This window comes from Danio aesculapii, chromosome 6 (genome assembly GCF_903798145.1).
Source record: "Danio aesculapii chromosome 6, fDanAes4.1, whole genome shotgun sequence".
In the NCBI taxonomy this organism is placed as follows: Eukaryota; Metazoa; Chordata; class Actinopteri; order Cypriniformes; family Danionidae; genus Danio; species Danio aesculapii.
In genome coordinates this window covers 35,590,802-35,614,908 of record NC_079440.1, presented here as the reverse complement: position 1 = coordinate 35,614,908, position 24,107 = coordinate 35,590,802, and the positions used below count along the sequence as shown (strand labels likewise).

General features: G+C 33.1%; 1 protein-coding gene across 1 annotated transcript; it reads right to left on the bottom strand.

The window, feature by feature from the left end:
• Nucleotides 1-2,912: 2,912 nt before the first annotated feature.
• pomgnt1 (protein O-linked mannose N-acetylglucosaminyltransferase 1 (beta 1,2-)) lies at nucleotides 2,913-22,382 on the bottom strand. The gene is made up of 22 exons (XM_056460080.1): nucleotides 22,265-22,382; nucleotides 21,747-21,937; nucleotides 20,417-20,519; nucleotides 19,340-19,455; nucleotides 19,198-19,263; nucleotides 17,904-18,017; nucleotides 17,698-17,815; nucleotides 15,180-15,278; nucleotides 14,976-15,103; nucleotides 14,249-14,319; nucleotides 13,528-13,603; nucleotides 13,339-13,422; nucleotides 13,213-13,254; nucleotides 12,700-12,758; nucleotides 10,892-10,964; nucleotides 10,585-10,713; nucleotides 7,866-7,991; nucleotides 7,486-7,550; nucleotides 7,354-7,398; nucleotides 7,121-7,256; nucleotides 6,698-6,807; nucleotides 2,913-4,272 (listed from the first exon to the last, which is right to left on the bottom strand). Exons 2-22 carry the CDS (start codon nucleotides 21,864-21,866, stop codon nucleotides 4,191-4,193), a joined length of 1,962 nt encoding a protein of 653 aa, XP_056316055.1. The 5' UTR covers nucleotides 21,867-21,937; nucleotides 22,265-22,382; the 3' UTR covers nucleotides 2,913-4,190.
• Nucleotides 22,383-24,107: the final 1,725 nt, after the last annotated feature.

The window sequence follows — 24,107 nt, the reverse complement described above, 5'->3', positions numbered from 1 at the left end:
CTTTCTTAGTATGTAATGCAATGCACCGATTCTGAATCCCCTTCTACATTTTTATAACCCTAGATCACATTCATTTGCATTGAGAAGCAATAATTGTTTTGCACTGAAACGCTTCATGCCACACAAGCTGTTCTTAAACATGAAAAATTAATTTAGGGAGCGGAAGGAAAGTGTTAGCTTTGATTGTGTCATAATTCATAAATAACTTTGCAACATACAAAAATATACCTAATTATGTTAGATTTTGGTGAATGACAGAGGTTGATCGTTTGCTCTTTTTGGTGTACAGTAAATAAAATGCAACATGATGTGAAGTCAATAAAGATGTCCTATTCTGACTTTCAAAGTGTAGATCAAAATAAATGAATGAAGAGGTGGAAATAATATTCATGCACAAACAATGTAACTCGCTCTACTAAAAGACCATCTCTCTGGGGGTCTGCATCATTATGGAATCCCCACTACAACTTCAGCACACACAAACCACATTTACACAGGGGTTCAACCACACTAAATTTGCATTGATTTCAATATTCACACAATTTCCTTTGCGGCTTCTTCAGGTTTCCACGTAGTTTGCCTGCCATGTTGTCTACTTATCTAAAAGGAAATGATTATATTTAAAACATCAGATATTATTCTATTGAGAAAAATGCTAACTAGGGCTAAACAATATATTGTTTCAGCACTGAAATCAAGACGTGCACATTTGCAATAGTCACACTGCAGAGCATGCAATATTGAGTTTATGCAGTGTGTTGGGATTATAGTTTACCAGAAGCCCCAGTTCAGAACACAGAAGATTTTTGGATTCACTGAAGAGTTTAACCATAATGGAGTCAAAGTTGATCATTTGCATGCGTTTTAAGACCAGTGACTGTGTAAGCATTCAGGCACATTAAATTGTACTGTTTGTAACTCTAATAAAGATGCATTTATTGATCATTTATACAATGAAGACTATAGTGTTATTTTACATTTGATTATTTCATTTCTGTATACTAAATACTGTGATGGAAAATCTTTCACTTCTACCCAATAATAATCCAGAATAATCCCCATATTCTTCCAATATAATCTCAATCAGACTAAATAAATTAATTCTTTATAATTAGAGCTAATCATGATATCTGGTGAAATTGTATTCATATTGCAATATAAATCAAAAGAAAACAAAATGTCGCAATTTTCCAATATCGTGCAGCCCTAACGCTAACTATATACAAAATATAGCTACTGTACATAACACTAATTGTGTCTTTTAAATATTCAATATTTAATACAAGAACATGTGTACATACAAATTGGTCCTATGTAATTTTCAACCCTCTAATGCAGGAGTGCCCAAACTCGGTCCTGGAGGAAGTTTCTAGTATACCTAATCAGAGCTTAATTAAGTGGTTCAGGTGTGTCTAACTGGGTTTGGAGGTAAACTGTGCAGGACACCCAAGCTCCATAGCGCATAGTAAATTAAAACGTATGCGTTTTGCAGATAAATATCGATTTGGTTATTATTCAGTTTACACTAAAATGTAAAATATTTGCGCCCATGTGATCAGGTTACATTTATTTTGTTGTTATGAGTTTTGAAGTTGTCAGCTATTATCCTCTGGGCTATCAAAACAAAAACTCAAGACAGTTTAAGACTGTAACTTTGGTGACCCATTATGTTTACAATTATGGTCTATTCTTGAAAATACAATTCTGCGAAACAGTTCAATTTTCTAATATCTCTATTGGCTTACCTGTCGAGTTAGCGTTGATGCAATTTCCACTAAAACAGGAAGACAGGGTGGGGCATTGCCAGCAGCCCCTCCCATTTAAAAAATAGCCAATGGCATTCCGTTTATATCGGCCAGAGCCACGTGACAGATAATCGATTGTGTCTACTGGATTGTTCGTCGATGACCTATACGTAAAAAAAAAAAAACAACAAAAAAAAAAAAGATACGTGATCCAAAATGGCTGCTGTCGCATCAGGACCAGGACAAGAGGAGAATGAGTGTGCTGCTTTACAAATGGTTTGCATTAAAATAAATAGACAGGCATTATCAGCTCAAGTAGAAAGCATACACATCATCTAATGCTTTATTTTCTATACAGTACAATATGTGCAAAAGTTATTGCGTGAACTGAACATTAGCCATTGAATTCAAGCAGCTTATTTATATCGTAAGGAGGAGGCTTTATATTGCAAAGATCATTTGATTGGACAGGTTTTTTTTATTGCTTGAACTAACAATACAAGAACATCAAGAAGAAGAACAAGTCCAAGGATCACAGACAGATCTTTAAAAAGGTCAAGAATATATAAGAAAAATCTATAATCAAATTTGCATACACTAACATATCATTAGAAAGAAAGGGGAAAAATATTATAATTATAGTATTAATAATAATAAAGTTATATTAATACTAATGATTGGACAAATTCTACAGACAAGCTGTAGTGCAGTGATGTCAGAAAATGTTGAGGCGAGAAACTGCAAGTTTTTAATGGGTTTTTCTTTTAGATCGATTTTTTGGTCAGACAAGTTTTGATAAACAACTATGTTTAATTTATTAAATGTAAACACGTTTAAATTTTAGTACTAAGTTATTAAGGCAATACTCTTGTATGTATGGTTTATTAATTTTAAACTAAATATTTTGTGGAAATTAACAAAAACATGATTATGACTAAGTTGACTAATGACTAAGGCCCTCGTTCTCTAACAAATTATTTAAAAGACCCAATAAATCACAGTGGTGTTTCTGTCATTATGGTAAACATTAGAATAAACTGAGAACAAGAGGACTAAAGCCACATCTATAACCTTCATTACATATCATTCCAACAAAGTAAAACTGTATAGGTGACATTAATGTGCGTATAAATCTAATAGAAAAAAAAAGGTCATCGAGACAAAAAGTTTAAGAAAACATTTTTATTTTATATTAGAAAACCAATCATCTTTAACTACTTGGATATACAAAACTGTTGTAGAATCATATAACACATCCTCTGCAAACTGAAGTACAAAATAATATGTTGAGATAATAAACATTTCTATTATGGTATTGCACATGTTCCAAATACTATGAAAATGTTTAGTGGCACCACAAATACGTCTGTGGCAACCTTAGTACCAATCTCTGAAACCCACAACAATCTAGTCTGGAATCTCCTCCGTGAAATGATTTGGACATTATTGCATGATAAATCAATTTTCCACCAGCATCTCTGCATACAGTAAGTCACGTTAACACAGGGCAGATCTGTGATGCAGCTGAGATTGCATTGATTTCCAGTGTTAATCCTCCACCGTAAGGCTATTAAGTGGCTGTGTGGACACATAGATCTCACCTAAGCAGCATCACCTGTCTCTCTCTGAGAAAAGAGAAATCTTAATGCTCTTGCTGGAGGGCCAACATTTAAAGAAAATCAATTACATGTGTTAAAATCTGTCATTTTCCGATTGTGCAGCTCTGTGTAGTTCACAGATCCTGCTTGAATCTTTTCAGCCACTATAGAACAAAACTCGATAAAAACACTCAAAAATATGATGACAATCTTTAGATCTAAAAATATATTTGTCTGTACATAGTTTAATTTGTAAACAAATGTAAGCCTTTTGTTTCTTGATTACATTTTGTCTTGTGTAAAAGTGAATTCATCAGGTAAAAATAAACCTAGTTGTCTTGATATTGACAAAATAAATAGACATAAGTTAAAACATGTGCAGGGTGGCCCAATGCACTCAGTAGTGTTAAAAGAATCTTACGTTCGACATATCGTTTGAATCCCTTTTCGCAGTATTGTGATTTGGCGTCACATTCAGTAACTCGCTTTATTGTAGTACCAGTAATACTTTAAAATATCCATCAGTCATTTTCTAACATAAAACCTTCCAGCATAAACGTATATGAAATGATGTGACCCCAGGAAAAACTCTTAATGCAAAACACATACCAACAATAAGAGGTCACGTCACACACCTTTTGTTTGTTTTTAAGAAATCCACTCAAATATCGCTCTAGTTTCAATGAGCCTGTAGTTTCTAGAGGCTTCTGGCACAGGACGGTTCATCCTATCGCTCACTCCCTTTGTCTTGCAGGGGCTTGAAGTGTAACACAAGGCCCATTATCAGCCTGACAAGCCTCGTCTGTTAGTGGTTAGGAAATGCCCTTTGGCTTGGATAAGGACAGGTCTACATCTGTTCCACAGGAGGCCCCTCCTCTTTAGGTGCAGGCTCCAGGTGAATGGGAGTGACATTACTGGGCTTCTTAACACTGAGGGAGAGGGGAAGATCATATTAAAGGTCACATCTAAAACTTTCAAGTACAATATCATATGCATCATACAAATTGTTTAAGTAAGTAAGTAAGTAAGTAAGTGAGTAGTAGTAGTAGTAGTAGTAGTAGTAATAATAATAATAATAATAATAATAATAATAATAAATTTATATTTTTTGTAATGTGCCTTTCTTACACTCAAGGTGCTACAGTAGAAGAAATAACAATAAAACATTGCTTTTCCATAATAGCAATCACAATGACAACACAATAGTCACAAAACAAAACTATAAAATTATAACTTAAAGTAAAAAAAGACAGACAGGGAGACCAAAAAAGAAATACAGCACAAAGCAACAAACAATAAAACAAAAACAGAATAAAACTGAAGGAAAAAACAAACACAAAAAAACACAGAAAAATAAAATACAGAACAAAACAACAACAACAAAAAAAACATAAAACAAGTAAAATAACAAAAAAATAAAAATAAAAAATAAAAATAATAATACTAATATGTTGTATATAATTATATATATATATTGTATTTTTATTTGTTATTTTGCTTGTTTTGTGTTTGTTTTGTGTTATATTTTTCTGTGTTTTGTGTTTTTGTTTGTTTTATTCTGCGTTGAGGAACAAACAATTAAACAAAAACAGAATAAAACTGAGGAAAATACAACACAGAATAAAACAAACAAAAACACAACACACAAAAATAAAATACAGAACAAACCACAGGAAACACAAAACAAAACAAGCAATACAGTGGTCCCTTGTTAATCGTGGGAGTTATGTTCGAAAAAATAGCCTGCAATAGTCGAGATTCGCAAAGTAGTCAGCCTTATTGTTATTAATTATTTATTATTATTATTATTATTATTATTATTATTATTATTATTATTATTAATGTTTTAAGGCTATAGCATCTTAGTTAGCATCTTCCTCTGTCTTTTGGGTGCTACTATGGGTGCCTTTGGCGGTGCAGAATGTTCCGTTGACATTATGGGGTTTTTGTTGGGGAGAAAACTTGCAAACATACAGTACAGCACAGAATCACACTGCTAGCGATCAAAGATTCATTTCAATTTGGCAAGCTGAACGCATTCTGTACTGTACAGGAGACACAGCATGGAGAAGATTGATTGACGATTATCTACAGCTAATCAGGATGCAAAACACAATGCTCCACTCAGAAAAATTTAACTACACGTCGCACGTGTGCACTACATTGACGATGATGGGAAGCTGCGCCAGAGATGCCTTAAGACGGCATATTTTCTATTATGATGTTCAATAAATAATCATAGAAAGTGCGTGTTTCCTTCAATTATTTTTAAACTAAGTACTGAACCCTTCGTTCAAACAATCTCAAAACTTGTCAGTGAACTATGAGGCCAAAAAATAAAAATAAATACAATAATTGTTCATTAATCGTAATAGAGTTAAATTCAATTAATTCGAGATTAATCGTTAATTAATTATAATTCAATTAATCGAGATTTGATTTTAGGCTAAATCGCCCAGCCTTACGCAAAACTCTGAAAGGTGAACCGCATTATGGCGAGGGATTACTGTATAGCAAATACAACAACAACATTGTTCATTAATCGTAATAGTTAAATTCAATTAATCGTTAATTAATAATAATTCAATTCATCGAGATTTGATTTTAGGCTAAATTGCCCAGCCTTACGCAAAACTGAAAGGTGAACCGCATTATGGCGAGGGATTACTGTATAGCAAATACAACAACAACATTGTTCATTAATCGTAATAGAGTTAAATTCAATTAATCGTTAATTAATAATAATTCAATTCATCGAGATTTGATTTTAGACTAAATTGCCCATCCTTAAACTGTGAAAATGCAAAAAACGAGCAAAAACGCAAAAAATAAAATAAAAATACAAATAGCAGGGCACAGAAAAAAGCCTATTAACCGCCCCAACAAATAAAAAAATTTCCTATGAAATAGTTTCAGCTATTATTACTAATAATGTGTTATGCTGGCCCTGAGCAGGCAGTTGTTAAAGTGCAATTTTAAGGACCATATACAATATCTTGCTTTGACTCTCTTTAAGGGTTCATAAAAACATGAACTGTGCTAAATTATACACCCAATACATTTTTATTTTAGTTTTATTATATAGTTTTAAGCATCACTAGCATTAAAGACAAGTCCCTCTGAGATTAAAGACATAAAAACCATGCCTTTAAAATCCAACTGAGAACCTATGACACTTCCTGGACACACAGCTGTAATATATAACCTGAACAATTTAAAGCCCAGAATAAAAGGAATATGGCATAAACATTGGTGATATGGCATTGACTTATGTGATAGAACGTGTGAAGGTATCACATTTAATAAGCAGTGTGTTCTAGAGCTTTGAGATTACATAAATGCATGTATACTCACGAGTATGGCGAGATTGGAACAGCCACTACCAGGATGTGGTTCTTCTTTCTGAAGAGCCTCCAGAGTCCTTTGTGATAACCTCGTACATCCAGGTCCCACACATGCAGGCACTACAAGCAGTAAACAAGATAAGGCCATAACCTAATACTGCAGCTTTAATACCCGCATGACAGTATTTATATATTTATTTCAGTATATTTCCTCTCTCACTGTTCATAAGCCATTTATCTGCCCCTGCAGGCTCTTCAAACAACAGCCAGCTATAATCTGCACCTTTTGCTCAGATATACAGGCCAATTTAAGATGCACTGCAATCCACTGTAACAATAAATGCAGGGTAATTATTGGCTAACCTGCTCTGTTCAAACAAAATCTCTTTAGACTGAAACCGAGGATCTTTACACTGCACTAAATTCAACATACCTTCGCCAACTCTGTCCAAGTGTTTGTGTCTGTTTCCTGTTCCATTTTGATAAACATGACAAAGGTCTTTCCCTCTGTATCTGGGATAAAAGAGTCTTCGCATGGGTTTTTACTGTGGTCCAGTACCTCAGCCTCACTGCAGACACACAAATGATTATTGCAGTTATTGTAATAATGCAATTTGAAGGCGTTTGATTAATTATGCAATAATGGAGTAAAATGTATTTATTTACCGCAGTAAGTTTTGAATTTCAATCTCATAAGGATCTTTTTTCAAGCTGTAAAAATTGAGAGAATATCCAAAAAGACTTAAAGGCATATAAATGAGAAGAAATTAGAGCTGGTATGACCGCATCAATACATACTTCTCTACATTCTTCATCTGAACATTCGGAATAGTGTTGAACTTGTGCTTTTTAAAGTAAACTTCCTGTAAAAGATAAAAAAAATTAATAAATCACCAAATCCTACATAAAAAAAAAAAAAATGTGCTTTTTTCAATTGTTAAACATGTATTATGCTTTTAAAAACGTATAAAAACGCTGTCCTAAAGTTCTCTGTTGGAAAACATATTTTATTCGTTCATAGAAGTTGGTACAAAAAATTTAAATATGAAAAGTATAATATAAAATCTAAAATATAACATAAAAAGGCAGAAAATATACATTAAAATGTATAAAATAAGGAAAATCCAAAGTAGTAAACAACAGTCACTGACAATTGTAAGTATAAGCATCTCACTTACATGGAAGTAACCATTCATGTTCAAGCCAATGATGCCAAAGTGATAAGAGCGGGAAACATCAGGAATGACGCACTCTCTTCCCTTCCTCTGCTCCGGCATTCGCATCCACATATCCCAATCCCACAGCTATGGCATGGTATCAATACGAATGGATGAAGAAAAAGAAGAAAGATGACAGAAACAGGCTTAATCTATTTTGCTAGTATACTGTCATTTGAAAGTTTGGTGTAACTTTCATTTTCCTGAAACAAAATGTTGTCTTTATTCAGCATTAAAGCCGATTTAAGAAATAATAGTAAATATGTGTTAGATTTCGAATACTTTGGAATTGTTATTTGGAAAATAAAAATCATAAAAATATGTTTTCACTAGCTACGTTTCCATCCAGCTATTTTCATGCACATTTTGGATATCCGCATGGGAAAAAAATTAATAAATAAAAAAAAAATAATAATAATCGGTGGATGGAAACGCCAAGATGCGCATAAATTTTGAAAATGCGCATAAATGTATGTGCATAACTGAGTAGGATAAACTTTTTATTCGATAAGAAAAGATGCTCATAAACTACGATGGAAACACTTTTACTGAACAAATTTCAGTTTGCGCATTAAAAAAGGTCATGCGATGTTGTTATAAGAGATCATGTGATAATAAAAATGTGTGTGAATGGACAAACCAGCAGGCTGAGCACATTGTAAAACATCTGAAATGTTGTTTTGGTCATTCTAAAACGGCTTAACCGTTTCAGTATTAGTGTTATTAGTTTATTAATTACCTCCAGAACTGTCTAGAGCATCTCTGCTCCACATCTCACACCTTCAAATGCCACTCTGTGTTCACTGAATGTCAGGATTGCCTTCTGAGGCGCAAGTAATTTATTAAATAAAGAACAGATTCACGCAGTTCCTCCTACCACAGCAAATTCAGTTTTACTGTTGATATTTGGCATCAGTTAATCAGGGCGTAGAGATTTTGTTCTCTTTAACTCATTGGATGGAAACGTCGCTTTATTCGCATATCTTTTATGCGATATTCCAGTTTTGAGCATAAAGTCTATTCGTATTTTTGGATGGAAACATAGCTAATGACGGCAATAGTAGTGGGCATCAAATTCAAACATTAAAATGATTTTTGAGGGATTATGTGATCCTGAAGACTAAAAATTTACAATTATGATTGCCATCATAACTCTAAATGACCTTTTTAAAATGACAAAGTATAAAAGTAATCTAATATCATTTTTTTATCCAATATTTGAAAAAATATTAGTACCAATAATCCACAAAATACATACATTTTTTAAATAGGATATTAATGTATATCATTAATACAACTGTACATTAATATTATTACTAATTTATTTTCTCAATTTTTTTTATTTTCTATGTAGGCTAAGGAAAATGTTTGCAACATGTTCTGTTTATTCATACATCCATCAATCTTTTGATATATTCCTTGTTTTTGTTTTTTTCTCTAACCAATGTTTTCTTCTGTCATTTTTTTATTGAAAATGTAACAAACTGATAAAAATAAAAATTATGAAAGTAGAAAAACATTTTTTAAATTCTAATATTATTTCAATTAGTTTTATTTAATTAACATGGCCTTGAAAAAAATACATGAATACATATATGAAAATACAAACAAACAAACAACTTAGCAACCCCAAACACTTAAATGGGTGTATTAAATACAGTCTCACTGCCATTTTTTCATGGTTTTAAAATTAAGGAATTATATGTGACAATAAAATAACACCCTCTTGAAATTCACCAGATTGACTCTTTTAATGTTAGCAATGTTATTCAACTCCGAAAGCAAACCACTAGGGGATGCTCCGATCGATCAGCCGATAATCACATTTAATGACTTGATCGACATTCGCCAATGTTTGCCTGATCGCAAGTGTTTGTTTATGACTTTATAAGTAGAGAGTGATTATACAGATAGCAACACTACAACATGTGAGGAGTTAAATGATGCATGGGGGCGCAAGCGAACGCTGCGCACGTCACAGCAGCTAACATATAAACAATTGTGGTGTGACCTCTGTTTATACATATTATTGGTGTGACTCACGCGAGTGATGCTCTCTTTGTTGCAACCATTGTATATGCAGTGAGCTGCTGTGACGCGAGCGGAGCAATCAGTCCCATCTTATGTCCAACCGTATGACCTCTCCCAGGAGCTCCGCGAGTCTCCCGCATATTATCCATTATTTTCTGTAAAGCTGCTTCTGTCCACACTAAATGGTTATAATAGACTTGTATAATATTATATGCAGTAATAATAATGGATAAGATTATATGCAGCATCCTTAGTTTATTATCTTAGGTAAGGAGAGATCTCCACTTGAATATCATAGTTAGAGGGAGAATGTGCTTTATGCAAGGACAAAGTTACATAAAGCTTGAAGCATCCGAATCCGTACTCGGTATCGGCCAATCACCATGACAAGAAATCGGTACTCAGTATCGGCTGCAAAAATCCTGATCGGAGCATCTCTACAAACCACTAAAATCCATAGTGAGAACAGCACTTCCCAATGTTGAGAGAAGAATTAATCACTTCTAAAAGTTACTGTCAGCAAATGGAGCGGATAATTGTGCCAAATGAGACTTTGCTTTTGAGTGATTTAGCTTGTAAACTGTAAATATATAAACAGTAATGATGTAGACATACATTATATGCTGAACGCATGCATCGGCTGTCTCACCTTCTCAGGAGTCGGCCATTTGGGCTCCAGTTCATCCTTGTAAAGGCTCTTTTTAAGCACCCAGCCAAGGCCAGGCATGCTTTCCACTCTGTACAGCAGAGACGGGTCCTCCGCCGTGTGCTCGTAACCCTTCAAAACAGCACAGCAGAGAGGTCAAGTCCACTGCCTGAAGTAACTTAGCCAACCATTGTTTAGCAGAACAAAAACAAATGAACAGAAATAACATTTACAAACAGTGTCCTCAGAGATTCAACAAAGAGAAAAAAAAAATAGCACATTGTCAGCAATCATTTTTATTTCCACTCACTTGGTCATTCCAGGCTGAGATACAGTACAGACTGTCATCCTCATGCAACAAATGGATGGTCTGACTGAGAAAGCTAGAGGCAAATGTGGGAGAAATAAATCACAATTACTGACATTTAGTCAAATGCTGTAACTCAGTCTTTTCTATTAAGATGAGTTGAGCTTCTTGTGTCTGCTCAGTGCACTCATGTATTTCTAAACTAGCCTGATGTGTAATACAGGAGTCTGCTGCCATCTAGTGGATATCCTCAGTTTTACAGATGGGTTTTCAAGAATCAATGAAATAACAGTCTATTTCAGCTTCTCAACCTGTATATTCAAATACATCCCATTTTATTTATTTATTTTCTGAACAATAATTTGACTTTAACCAGGGTTTCTGCAGGTTTAATCAATTCAAAACTTTTTAACTTTTTAACAACCCAAGACAACTATGAATGCAATTTCAAACATAGACAAGACTAAACATATCTATTATATTATATGGGTTTTTAATAATAAAGAATTTTTTACTTTCCGCAATTTCTTAGCCACATTTTAAACCATGTGTCGAAACAAGCTAATTCTATTTGCATACAGTACATGCACATTTTTCTCAACAATGTTTCTAAAAAAAATTTTTTTACCGTAAACTACACTGTAAAACAGTCAACTTTAATCAAATGAAATAAGTGTAGTTAACTCAAAACGTACCAAGTTAAATCTACTCCTTTGTAAAGAGTTTTGAGCTCAGTGTTGAAGTTATTGAGTTAATTAATTAATTAATTAATTAATTAAATACCTCATTACTTCAACTTCAATGGAGTAAGTTCACAGTACTCATATAAATTAGTTTAACTCAAATGGTTTGTTGCAATCGGTTTCCTCTATCAGTATGAGTTGTCTTAACTTTTTGGGTTTTACAGTACTGAATTCTCTTTATTTATTGGGTTTTGCTGTGCTCAAATTGCTTTGCTTACTCAAAAAAGTTCACAGTGCTCTTTAAGATTAGTTTTTGTACTTAAATGGTTTGTTGCAATTGGTTACCTCAAATAGTCTGAGTAACCTTAACTTTTCGGGTTTTACAGTGTATATAAAAAAGTAAAAGTTTATCCAAATCAGTGTCCTCACCAGGTAGATATACATACATGGAGAACCTTTAAAAATAAATGTTACTGTAAGGAAGATAATTAAACCATATTGATGAACTTTTGTTTAAAGGTTTATTGAGATGTATTAAGTGTCCACCCGATTGGATAGCTTTTTATGGACATGAGAAAACCGTTTAAAATTATTTAAGACCAACAACACAATAATTCAGTGAATTTAAGCCTTTAAGGCCACAAATTGTGTTTTGGAAACACAGACCACGCGAACACCCAGCTTATTTTTTTTTACCATGATTTACAGAAGACTCGTGCAACAACATCATGCAGTTTAACAATAGTTACACAATTAGTTCAAGAAGACTTATAAGAATTTAGAGGGATTGTTCACCCAAAAATGAAATTGCTGCCATCATTTTCTCACCTTCACTTGTTCCAAACACATCTACTTCTATAGTATTTTCTGTTCCTACTATGGATGTCAATGGAAGATTTTTGAAAAAAGCTGAACCTGTAACCATTGTGCTAAACAGAATAAAGAAACTCAAAGGTTTACAACCATTTGAGGGTAAATAGTGAGTAAATTTAAATTTTTGGGTGAACTATCACTTTTATATGGTTTCCATGTATATACAATCACTTTTGTAATTGATGAGGACACCAAAATGGGGCATGTTTTTGATCTATATAAGCACTATCTAAAGATACATTACATTTTCCATACCTGAAAAAATCTATGGAAATATCCAGGTCCTCCTCGAGGACAATGGCAAAATCTGCATCCTAAAACACACAGTCAGTCAGACACCTGCAAGCTGTTTTAATTTACAGTTAAAGTCAGAATTATTAGTCCCCCTGAATTATTAGCCCCTGTTTTTTTTTCCCCAATTTCTGTTTAACGGAGAGAAGAAATTTTTCAACACATTTCTAAACATAATAGTTTTAATAATGGTTTGTTCTGTAGACTATTGAAATATATATATATAGCTTAAAGGGGCTAATAATGTTGACCTTAAAATGGTGTTTTAAAAAACTGCTTTTATTCTAGCTAAAATAAAACAAATAAGACTTTCTCCAGAAGAAAAAATATTATCAGACATACTGTGAAAATTTCCTTGATCTGTTAAACATCATTTGGGAAATATTTAAAAAAAAGAAAATTCAAAGAGGGGCTAATAATTGTGACTTCAACTGTATAACTGCACACAATATGTGCATAAAGTAAGAATTTACTCACTGGATGAAGATTGAAGGATGCAGTCAAGCTGGCTTTGTAGTGCTGAGACAAAAAGGAATATTAGTACCATTTTAAACATCCTTTGAGGCTTTTTTTTACAAGGACGTATTAACACAGAAATATCACCTGTGATACTCTTGCATTTTTAATACTGATAGGTGTATGCTGAACTCCTTTAAGGCCAAACAGATCTACCACATCCATGGGTTCCTAATCAGAAATGTAAAACAAGATGTCAAATCATCTCATAAAAGCTGACTACAAAACTGTAAAATGTACTTAGAAAGAGAGGAAAAATCTGAAAAGGAGATTAACCTCATAATATCCATCGATAAAAACAGTGATCATCTGTGGATTGACACCATGGGAGGAAAGAAGAGAGCGCAGCATCCTAGGAGAGAAACAAACACGGCAGGTGAATGTAAAAATTAGTTATTGAAACCATATTTCCTACATTCTCTACTGAAATTAAACAAAAAAATTGCAAATAATATTGTGGGCTTTCACACTAGCATTTTGGATGGATTATTTGAGTAACGTGAATGTTGTTTTCTGATTTTAAGTGTGCACCATTAAACCACTTCCAAGTTTGCTGAAAAAAATTGAGTTCATTGGGGTAAGGAACCAGACAATCAAACCAGTGTGAAAGTACCAAAAATGGTTAATTTTAAAGCATCTTCTACTCCATTCTTCTATATGAATAAACGTGTAAAAGAAGAGATCAGATGCAAAAAGTGCCATCTGGAATTTTCTTCTACAATGAACATTTTTCTGAGCCTCTTATGTTTATGTTCAGTTATTCCATGTTAAAAGCAGTGAAAATAACCTATTATTTGCCATAAAAGTGAAATTACTGAATCAAGACAAAGAATGTTGAGAAAAATGCAAATTTTTGAAAAATATTTCAGATGGCACTTAGAGATTTTTGCATTTGATCTCTTCAAATATATAAATGCTCATCCAACAAATGTAACTGATACATACCATGCACTCATGATGTGGTTTGGTCGTAAACAAAGAAATTTAGTTTACTAACCTATAGAGATAGTTTGGTCTATTTCCAGCAATAACTGCTACTGGGATGTTGTAGACATTGTTGTTAGGCAGCTAGAAAAGACATGGAATGTTTAAATCAACAACAGATTTTGCACTTTATTTAGAAACAGATTATCTCAGAATGAAGGAGTGTAACATCAGCAAGTGTAAGAGTTTACTTTGTCGTACATCAAAATCATTGTACAATATTATATATAAAATATTGTGCAGTGATTTTGATGTTCAACAAAGTACCAACATTTTATCTTGATAAAATAACCTTTAAGCGTCTGACTGACAACTAGTTCATTATTAGCACAGTTCGACTATTCACATAGTATAAGATGAAGTGTGAAAGTTGTTGCATGGAATTTATTCAACATATTTTGAAATATTACATTAAAAAAATGAATCGCATTTAAAAAAAACCTTCAGTATTCATACATCACTGTGATTCTGATATCAACCCATTATGCATACAATAACAACACCTTTAAAAAGTAATCTAATGGTTTTTAAATGTCATTAAACCTGTTCTTATGCTCACCAGAGCTGTATTAATTATATTAAAAATACTGTTACATATTGATCTAAAACATTTTTACAAAACAAACTCTTATTTTTTATATATTCTACTAAGCATTAATTTACTATTTTTTTCATTACTAACCACAAACTTTTAAACTGTAGCACATAAAAGGCATATTTTAAAGTTGGATGTGTCTTACTGGGTCAGGATTGAACTCAATGGGAGCTGGATCCTTGCAACTACAAATGCTTCCGTATCCTTCCACTTTACTGCAGAAGAGTTTCCTCCGGCGGTTCAGCTCTGTGTCTGCCCAATGGCACTCTGCCTCTGAAAATCACAATGTAAACACACAGTCTTGATCTGATTGCAACTTGATCTCTACACTTGATGGAGACAAAATTACCTTCAGAAGCTGTGAGCTGCACCTCAGTCTTCAGCAGCACAGGATCACCCCATGTGGACAGAGCAGGAGACTTTGAGTGCTTCTCCCCATACACCTGACCTGAGGAAATAAACATTACAGAAATATCTCAATATCAAATACATTAGACACATTACTATACTATACAGGTCAAAAATGGTTGAAACAAACAATTATGCAGATAAAGTGTGCAACTATTTGATCAAATATACAGTGAAACAGTATCACTTGATAAAATATAATACAAACTAAATATAACATAAACAGAAAATATTAGAATTTTTCTTGGTACTTTTGGGAAAAATCAGGAAATATTTGGGTCAGGAAACTTTAAGTAAATAAGTAGATTAAAAAAAAAACTTTTTGAAACATTAGAAATTTTTACTGTCTTTAGGGCTGTGCAGTTAATCGAAAATCCGGTTTCGATTTCGGCTTCTAACGATTACGAAAATCCATTAATTGAGATAAACGATTATTGCATCATATACCGCCCCCTTTCCAGTTGTACACATTTGTTGCTCTGCAAAGCTCAGTTCCATGTGAAAATGTCTAAAAGCATGTACGGTCATGTAACTTTTGCAGCACGGGATGCGCATCATTAATTGATGTACGTTCAAATCATTCCGATTTTTAGAAGCGCGAAAGAGCACATGCTGTTGTGTGTGTGCGCGCCGCGCTTAGCCTCGGAGACGAGCAGTGCACACACATCTGACGCCATCTTAAAGAGCCCATATTATGGGTTTTTGAAAATGCCCTTCCATGTACTGTGTCACACAGCTCTAAGTGAAGTGAAATGTCCAGCTAAGGCTTAAATCTGTAAGTGTACAGTGTTTAAAACTATTGATTCATCTATAAAAGAGTCGACTCATAGTACTTCAAACGAGTAACGAGTCATTAGGTGTTTCGTGATGACGCGGCTACGAAACACAAGTAGTTGTGCGCGCAAAGATCATATGTGTGAAACGAGCTGGTAGACTGAAGGGCTAGGAGATCTCCTCGCCAGTTCTTGGACTTTTTGCTCAATAAAGTAGTTAGTCGTCTGTATTTTCTAGTCCATCGTCTGTATTTACATTCACCCACTGCAAGCCAAAATCCACTATGAAGCGTGTATGCACTGTGACTACTTTTATATTGTTGATTAGCAGCTGGGCATTTCACTCTGTCTGGCGCTGAAGCCTTGTCCGTGTCGACCAATCGCAGCAGGCTGTCATCGGTCTAATCAGCGCAGATTAGCTTCGCGCTGAGGACGGGTTTGGGAACAAATGAATCACTGAACGAATCATATGGGAGTCGCTGGGATAATTAGGTAAAACTAAATGCAGATTATAAGACCATCAAAGTGTTTTTTGACCTTGCATGCATATTAGACTGTTGTTGGAGACCCTTACAACCTAAATATGACCCTATTTCATGTATAATATGGGCTCTTTAATGCAAGCGCTTTAATGGTCAAATACATGCACTTTTGTATCAGAGCGCGGTGTTTAGTGATTATTCATATTAAACCTCATTTGTGTAATAAACAATTGAGAATCAAAAGACATGTGAAAGAAAAACCATATCAGAGATGCACTATTCTTAAAGTGACAGCGCGCAATAATCCTGCTGCCGCCTGTTTTTATTATTAATCAAACAACAAAAGGAGAAAATCCCTCACTGCTCTTGACTAAAGGACTTTTGTAGCTAAAGTTTTTTTCTTACAGTGAAAATGCTTAAAGCAGTTTAAACATAACAGATTTAATAACTCATTTCTAATAACTGATTTCTTTTATCTTTGCTATGATCACAGTCCATTATATTTTACTAGATATTTTTCAAGATACTAGTATTCAGCTTAAAGTTACATTCAAAGGTTTAATTAGTGTAATTAGGCAAGTCACTGTATAACTGTAAAACCGTTAAAAATATATATTGCTTAAAGGGGCTAATAATATTGAAATATTAAAATAGATTTCAAAATATTTAAACCTGCTTTTATTCTAGCCCAAATAAAACAAATAAGCCTTTCTCCAGAAGAAAAAAATATTATTAAAAAATACTGTGAAAAAATTCCTCTGTTAAACATCATTTGGGAAATATTTATAGAAAAAAAATTCACATAAGGGTGATTAATTTTGACTTCAACTGATAATCGTGATTACAATTATGACCCAAATAATCATGATTATGATTTTTTCCATTATCGAGCAGCCCTAACTGTCATGTTTGACATTTTTGTTGTATAAAACAGTTCCTGTTGTATACATTTTGTTTAAATCTGACTTACCCCCAAAACCACAAAGATATTAAACAATAATTAAACTGAAAATAATAATAAAACATTTTCAGTAACAAATCAGTATATTAGAATGTTTTCTGGACTGTTATCTTCAATTTTATAATAATGATTTATATTTATAGCTTTACTTGACAAATAAATGTAGATTTTGATAGAATAAAAATACGAATCATTCCAAACATTTAAAAGGTAGTAATAAAAGTCAAAAAGCATTGTCCTTACCTCCTTTCTTCACAACCAGAGTCCACATATCTCTCCAGCCTAAGGTGACAGCAACCTGACTGCCCAAACCTTTCAGAAGATTCTTGGCAGCATCCTTTAGATGAAATGTTCCTTCATCCTGAAGAAGCCAACAACAAATGCACTTACAGACAAGCAAAACACAAATTCGAAACCAAGAGAGTGCAGGAGAGATGCATGTCTATAACCTTAATAGTGAAGATGAGGATTCTTCCACGCGTGACCATGTTGAGGAAGAGGATCATGGCTTCATCCTCATGTGGAGAATAAGTATCGAACACTCTTTTGGCCATGACATGACCCTGAAAAAAAGACAACATGATTTGCAAAAATTGTCTAATATTACTTAATTTAAAAATCATGAATGACATGCGATTTTCCCCCAACAAAATAATCATAATAATAAAGATTTTTAAGCATTATAAAAAATCTAAATCATGAAATCATGCACATTTTAAAGGTTAAGAAATTCATGAATGTATTCATAATGTACAAACTTTAAGTTGCAATTTAATTTTTTTTAAATATATACCATATGTTGTCAAAAATGTAAATTAAATTATGTACTATGTGGTTATGGTTAAACACTCATAGATGAAGCTGAAAACATCTGGGTCAAGGTTGCATTTTCTGTTACAGCCACAATTCAAACCATTGTAATAAGAAATAGGACTGAAAAAAAAAAAAACATACATTTGACAATCAGAACTAACAACTGTAACAAGACATGGGATGATAACCGGTTACAAGGCTTACCCCGGTTTGGAAAAGTAAAAATTTTAAAACTGCTACAAAGTTCTGTTATACCATTCCTAAGGTATATGCAAGGTTTTATTTAATGTGTTTTTTTATGTGTTGCAAAGAAATCTGTGCTTTTGAAACTAATGAAGATAGCACAAGTTAGTTAGACAGATAGTTTTTTTTTCTTTCCCAGACATTTAAAAAGTACTTATTTTAGAGCAGTAATCACAATACTGTGATATCATGAAACCATGATATTTTTATCCAAGGGTATCATACCATCACAAACTTATACCAGCCCATGCTGTAACTGGTCTGAGATGAAAAGTTTCTGGTTATTAAGGGAGAAAAACAAGACTTCTTCACCTTATTTATTGTTAAAAACTAAATTATAAAAAATTTTCTTAAAAATGTTTATGTGCTAAAGCAAAGCAGGCACTATATTTCAAAAATAGCAAGAAATATATATTGATTTCATCCAGTTAATACTGTATGTTGCAAGGTGGTGAAAGCTAAATAATAATAATGTTACCATCTACCTATTCCATGCACATTTCAGGATAATGCCTAAAAATTCAGAGCTTTATTTGCAAATGTTTTTTAAGTGTTCTAACTTTGTGCACAAGTTACATTTCAAACTTTGCATAAAATCATAGGTAATACTGAAGGTTATAGGTTATACTAAAGGACTGGACGATGTAAAGGTAAAGCAATAATAAAGATGTTAATATGCATGCTTACAGTGGCCTGATTTAGAACTATGACATGAATGCCTCGGCCCTGCTCCCTTATCTCATCCTCCAGCACCTGCAAAAACATTATGAATTCTTTAGCTATTGTTTTCTGGCAAATGTGTCAAAAACCATCATGAAACATGACTTACAGTGGTGCCGTCTACTGCCACATACACTTTAGAGCGACTAGAGTACACCTCGATGTCCAAAACCTTCCTCCCGCTGGCTGGTCTGCGTGGGGTTTCCATGTTAGGCAGGGCATCATCTGAAAACAGTTCAATGATAGCATAAATGAAATGGTAGAAAATAAAAAAACTTAAGGTCCTGTTAGAACCTGGTATTAGGATTGTGAATCTGTTCACAAGCCGGGTCAGCATGTAGTCAGCTTGCTTTTATTGAGTAAATGCTCATGTGGTTGAATGTATTAGAAAATAACCCCCCAAAAACACAACCTATTGGTTATTACATTGTGCCAGAACACATGCTTTTCCATTCATAGAAAATTTATTTGTGTGATGTCCCACTCAATAGTAAGCTGCATTTGTATGGATTTGTTCTAGTGATAGATTTCATTAAACAGTCTCTCATTACTTCAAAAAATTCCATGGTTCTTTTCTGAGGGACACCAGTGGTTAAAGTGGTTCAGCTAATCTCAGATTAGTTTTATTTCAAATGAAAAGGAATAATGGTCATTTATAGCATCTTGTTTTTGTGTTTAGCAGTCTATACTTAAGAAAACAATACTAGCATAAATAAAAGCAATAAAAAGAATGCATATTATGCAGACACTTAATATTTAATGATTTCTTATATAAGCTTAGTGCATTTGATAGGTTAGTTTCAATTGAATCTTTGCAGTGTGTTTAAAAAAGCCAATTTTAATCCATGTTTTTGTTGCATTTACGAGGTTTTCACTAGCATTTGGTGTTTCTTTCAACCACAAAAAAAAAGGTAAGAGTTTCAATGAAATCTAAACAAAAGCATTCAGAAAAGACGTTTTTTTAAGAGGATGCAATTAAATAATACATCTGTAATTTCATTATTGAAATAAGCAAATTAATAGCAGGTGGAAATGAAAATTGTGTAAAAGAAAAATAAATCTAGAATAATTACTTGTTTTACATATTCAGCAATAACTAAAAATAAAGAAGCAAGAAGTAAATATCTTCAACATTTAATTTGGAAAATCAGGCATAAATGTCCACATAGCGAGTCATCAACATTACCATATTCTTGAGCCACATCATCCTCACTGGCAACTCTTCTTGTATCAAGAATGAGTTTAATATTCACGATTACTGTGATCAGTAGAAACAGCACAGCACTGGCCTGCAAATACACAAACACATGTTTACCCAACCATCTAAACAGGGCATTCAGCAGTACTTTACTGTTTTTATATCCTGCTGATTACAGTGTAAACACTATAAATTAAACATAAAACAAACAATAGTCAACCACTGTATGTTTACACTTCATATATTATTGCCTAACTTTATATAAAAATTATATTCTTAAAACATGATTGTCGAATTTAGCTCATTCTGTGCTGATTTTAACAAAAAAATATGTTAAATATGTTAAAGTTATAAAGTACAAACTAAAAATACCGTAAATATAAAGTACAAAAAGCACATTACGGTCACAAACAAAATTCTATATAGTGCAAATATTTTTTTATTTCCTAAAGTAATAATTGCCTTGATTTCCAGCAGATCTACTGACTGCAAAATAATGCTCTGAAAAGCTGTGAACTTTAATGTATAAAAATGCATTTTGTTCTAGTTTTGTGTCAATGTTAAAACAAATGCCACTACACCAACACAACCCAACACTTATAATAATTGATATATAAACTCAAACTTCATTAAAAAAAAAACTCCTCGTTCTCCTTCACTAAATTCCTTTTTATCAGGGGTCACCTCAGTAGAATGATTTACTTAGTTTTCTTTTAAATTTTTTACATTTTTATTTACGCACTGAATCATAGATTTTTAAATATATTTGCACATTCTGACTTTCTCCTTAATAATATATTTTTAGAAAAGTATTATTTGCCAATTCTAAATGAGAAATTTATATATTAGCAGCCAATGACTATCGAAGTACAACATTGTTCACAGTCAATTAAATAGTGCTAATGTTGTTTTGAAGTCATTCTAACATGAGATTCCAGACCAAATATTCAAAGTAGCATGGTAAATAATATAGGGACTGCGTCACAAGTTGTCACTGTTTAAAAGTGAACGAATGTGCAAATATACAATCAACTTTACCTCAGTGATTTTTTAGCATGGATTGACCAACTGATAAACTACCCAACTTTTCATTTTGTAAAATAACTAGAAAAATTGTTAGCTATTGTGACAGATCAACAGTTTGCAATAACAGTAACACATTTATACTTATAAAATATTCTATTGGCAAATGTCCTGATGTTCAACTTAATTCATGTACTTTTGGGGGAGGGTGAAGTTGTTAGATGAAGACTTTATGAGTATAGAAAATAAAGACCTCAATGTAAGTGTTCAGGGATAGATATAATCATGCTTTTACCTGGCAGACTCGTCGCACTGCTCTTTTGTTGGTGAGTCTGTATTTCCAGGTGAGGTAGAGGCTGCGCTGCTGGCGGGGGATGAAGGGCTTGGCTCTCGGGTTTGGTGTCCAGGTGTCCATACCTGCAGTCCTGCCCGCTGCTCCTGATCACAACACCTGCCTGCATCCGCCTTTGATCACGTTTTCTTCATCTGCACAATTATAAATCATTATCACGATTACAAATATAAGGCATAAACACCACTCAAATCTTCTGACTGTAATGGAAGAGGCACAACTTTACTGTAGGTTATCAAACATGCTCGACTAGCAGGTACAAAAGAAATGCTAAACTGCATCGTAGCACCGTAGTAACATGATATTAATATGCCATTATTAATAGTGACTCCTGAAAGCAGATGGTGAGGTAACGTTAGCTCTATTCCGCACAGCAGCTGAAATTCTTTTAGAAAGCAATTTCTGTTGACACCGATATTGCATTGACTATATCACTGCACACAATGAATGAGACTGTTTACCTCAGAACTATGTTTTGTTTCGCACGGAAACGACGTCCCGCCACGGCAGAAAATTTGATTGTAATTTAGTTTGTGTCGGGTCTAGTAACGTTTGGCCATATCCAGGTAACGACCATTGAGAAGCCAGATTGCAGGACAACGCAACATGCTTGCTTTTCAAAATAAGAGTCCCACATTTTTCTTAAAAGTCACTGATTTGTTACAAACAAATACAACATCTTAAAATACGAAATTATGAATATAGAACCAAATAATTGCTTAAAATGACTCCAAAATGATGGCGCCTATATAGGCTCAGGTCTTTAAGATTTAAATATAAAAACACATAGGCACCGTTTTTATAATAAAACATAAAAACCAAAACTTGATTAGCAGATAATAAATGCGAACAAATAATTTTGATAATTTGTCACAAAGGTTGTTTTAAAGAGGTTTGTTTGTCATTGCTAATTAATACAAGTTTGGAAAAGCAAAAAATTATATATATATATATATATATATATATATATATATATATATATATATATATATATATATATATATATATATATATATATAATATTTCTAAAATATACTTTAAAATGCTAAATGATTGGATATTTTCAGACTAATAAACATTTAGAATTGTTAACGCAGACTGGAAATATTAAACACAAATCCAGACTATAATACAATCATTTTAAAGTTGGAGTTAATTTTGGACTAACTGAAAATTAACAATTCATGTAATATTTTGAAGAAATAAATTGAAGTGGAGAAAAATATGTGGAACTACCTAGAATTATTACTTTAAACTGCATTATTATTATTATTATTATTATTATTATTATTATTATTATTATTATTATTATTATTATTATTATTATTATTATTATTATTATTAATTTATATATCTTTTCCTATTCACATTTCACTGGTGAAGGAAAAATGACTAATTCCCAGTTTACAAACAGCATGTGAACATATTTATCAGATCATCTCTAGCAAGAGGAAAAGGCGGGGTAAATAAATTACTTTAAACGGTTTGCTGAGTGTTGCACTGTCATTGTCTCTAGCATACTATTTCTCCCTAAAAAGACCAGCGCCAAAAGAAAACATGAGACTTCTGACAGCTGTGGGTTGTTTCGGTGAGTTTAAATTTATTTAATTGTTTGCTTGCTTACTTTTGTAACACTAAACAATTGACTGATCAAGAATATACCAAACCCTAAATGCTTATTCTAAATTCTAAGCCTGGATTAGGCCTATTGGACAAACTCAATGATATACACAGTTTACTGTAAGTGATAGGGTTTGAAATCAATCGTAAAGTTTTCACACATGATGCATTAAAGGGACAGTTCAATCAAAAATCTTAAATTACTTACCCTTGTTTCAAACATTTTATTTCTTCTGCAGAAAACAAAGATATTTTGAAGAAAGTTGAAAACCTGTAACCATTGACTTCCATAGTATCTGTTTTTGCTACTATGGATGTCAATGGTTACAGGTTTTCTGCTTTCTTCAAAATATTGTCTTTTGTGTTCAACAGAAGAAAGAAACTCAGACAGGTTTGGAATGAGAGAGAGTAAATAGTGAGTAAATTTTCATTTTCGCGTGAACTATCCCTTTAACATATATCTTTTCAGTTCTACTTTCCTCCTGGCTGAAACATGGAGCATTAAACGATATCAGGGAATCTAAATCAGTCAAAGGTGCTTCTCTAGAGGTCCGGCCTGACAGCAGACAACATCTCAGAGGGAAAGAGTTCACCCTTAATTGCTCAGTAAATGGTGGGAGTTCAACAGGCTGGATACTGAGGAGGCTTCAAGGAGACCAAAAGGACTCTGGGTGTTTGTACTTG

Coding starts and splice junctions, on each gene's coding strand:
- pomgnt1 (XM_056460080.1), bottom strand. CDS start 21,866: ATGGACACCTGGACACCAAACCCGAGAGCCAAGCCCTTCATCCCCCGC. Junction 17,816..17,903: donor TCCTCATCTTCACTATTAAG/GTTATAGACATG, acceptor TGGCTTCTTCAG/GATGAAGGAACATTTCATCT. Junction 4,273..6,697: donor GTTCCAATCTCGCCATACTC/GTGAGTATACAT, acceptor CCTCTCCCTCAG/TGTTAAGAAGCCCAGTAATG.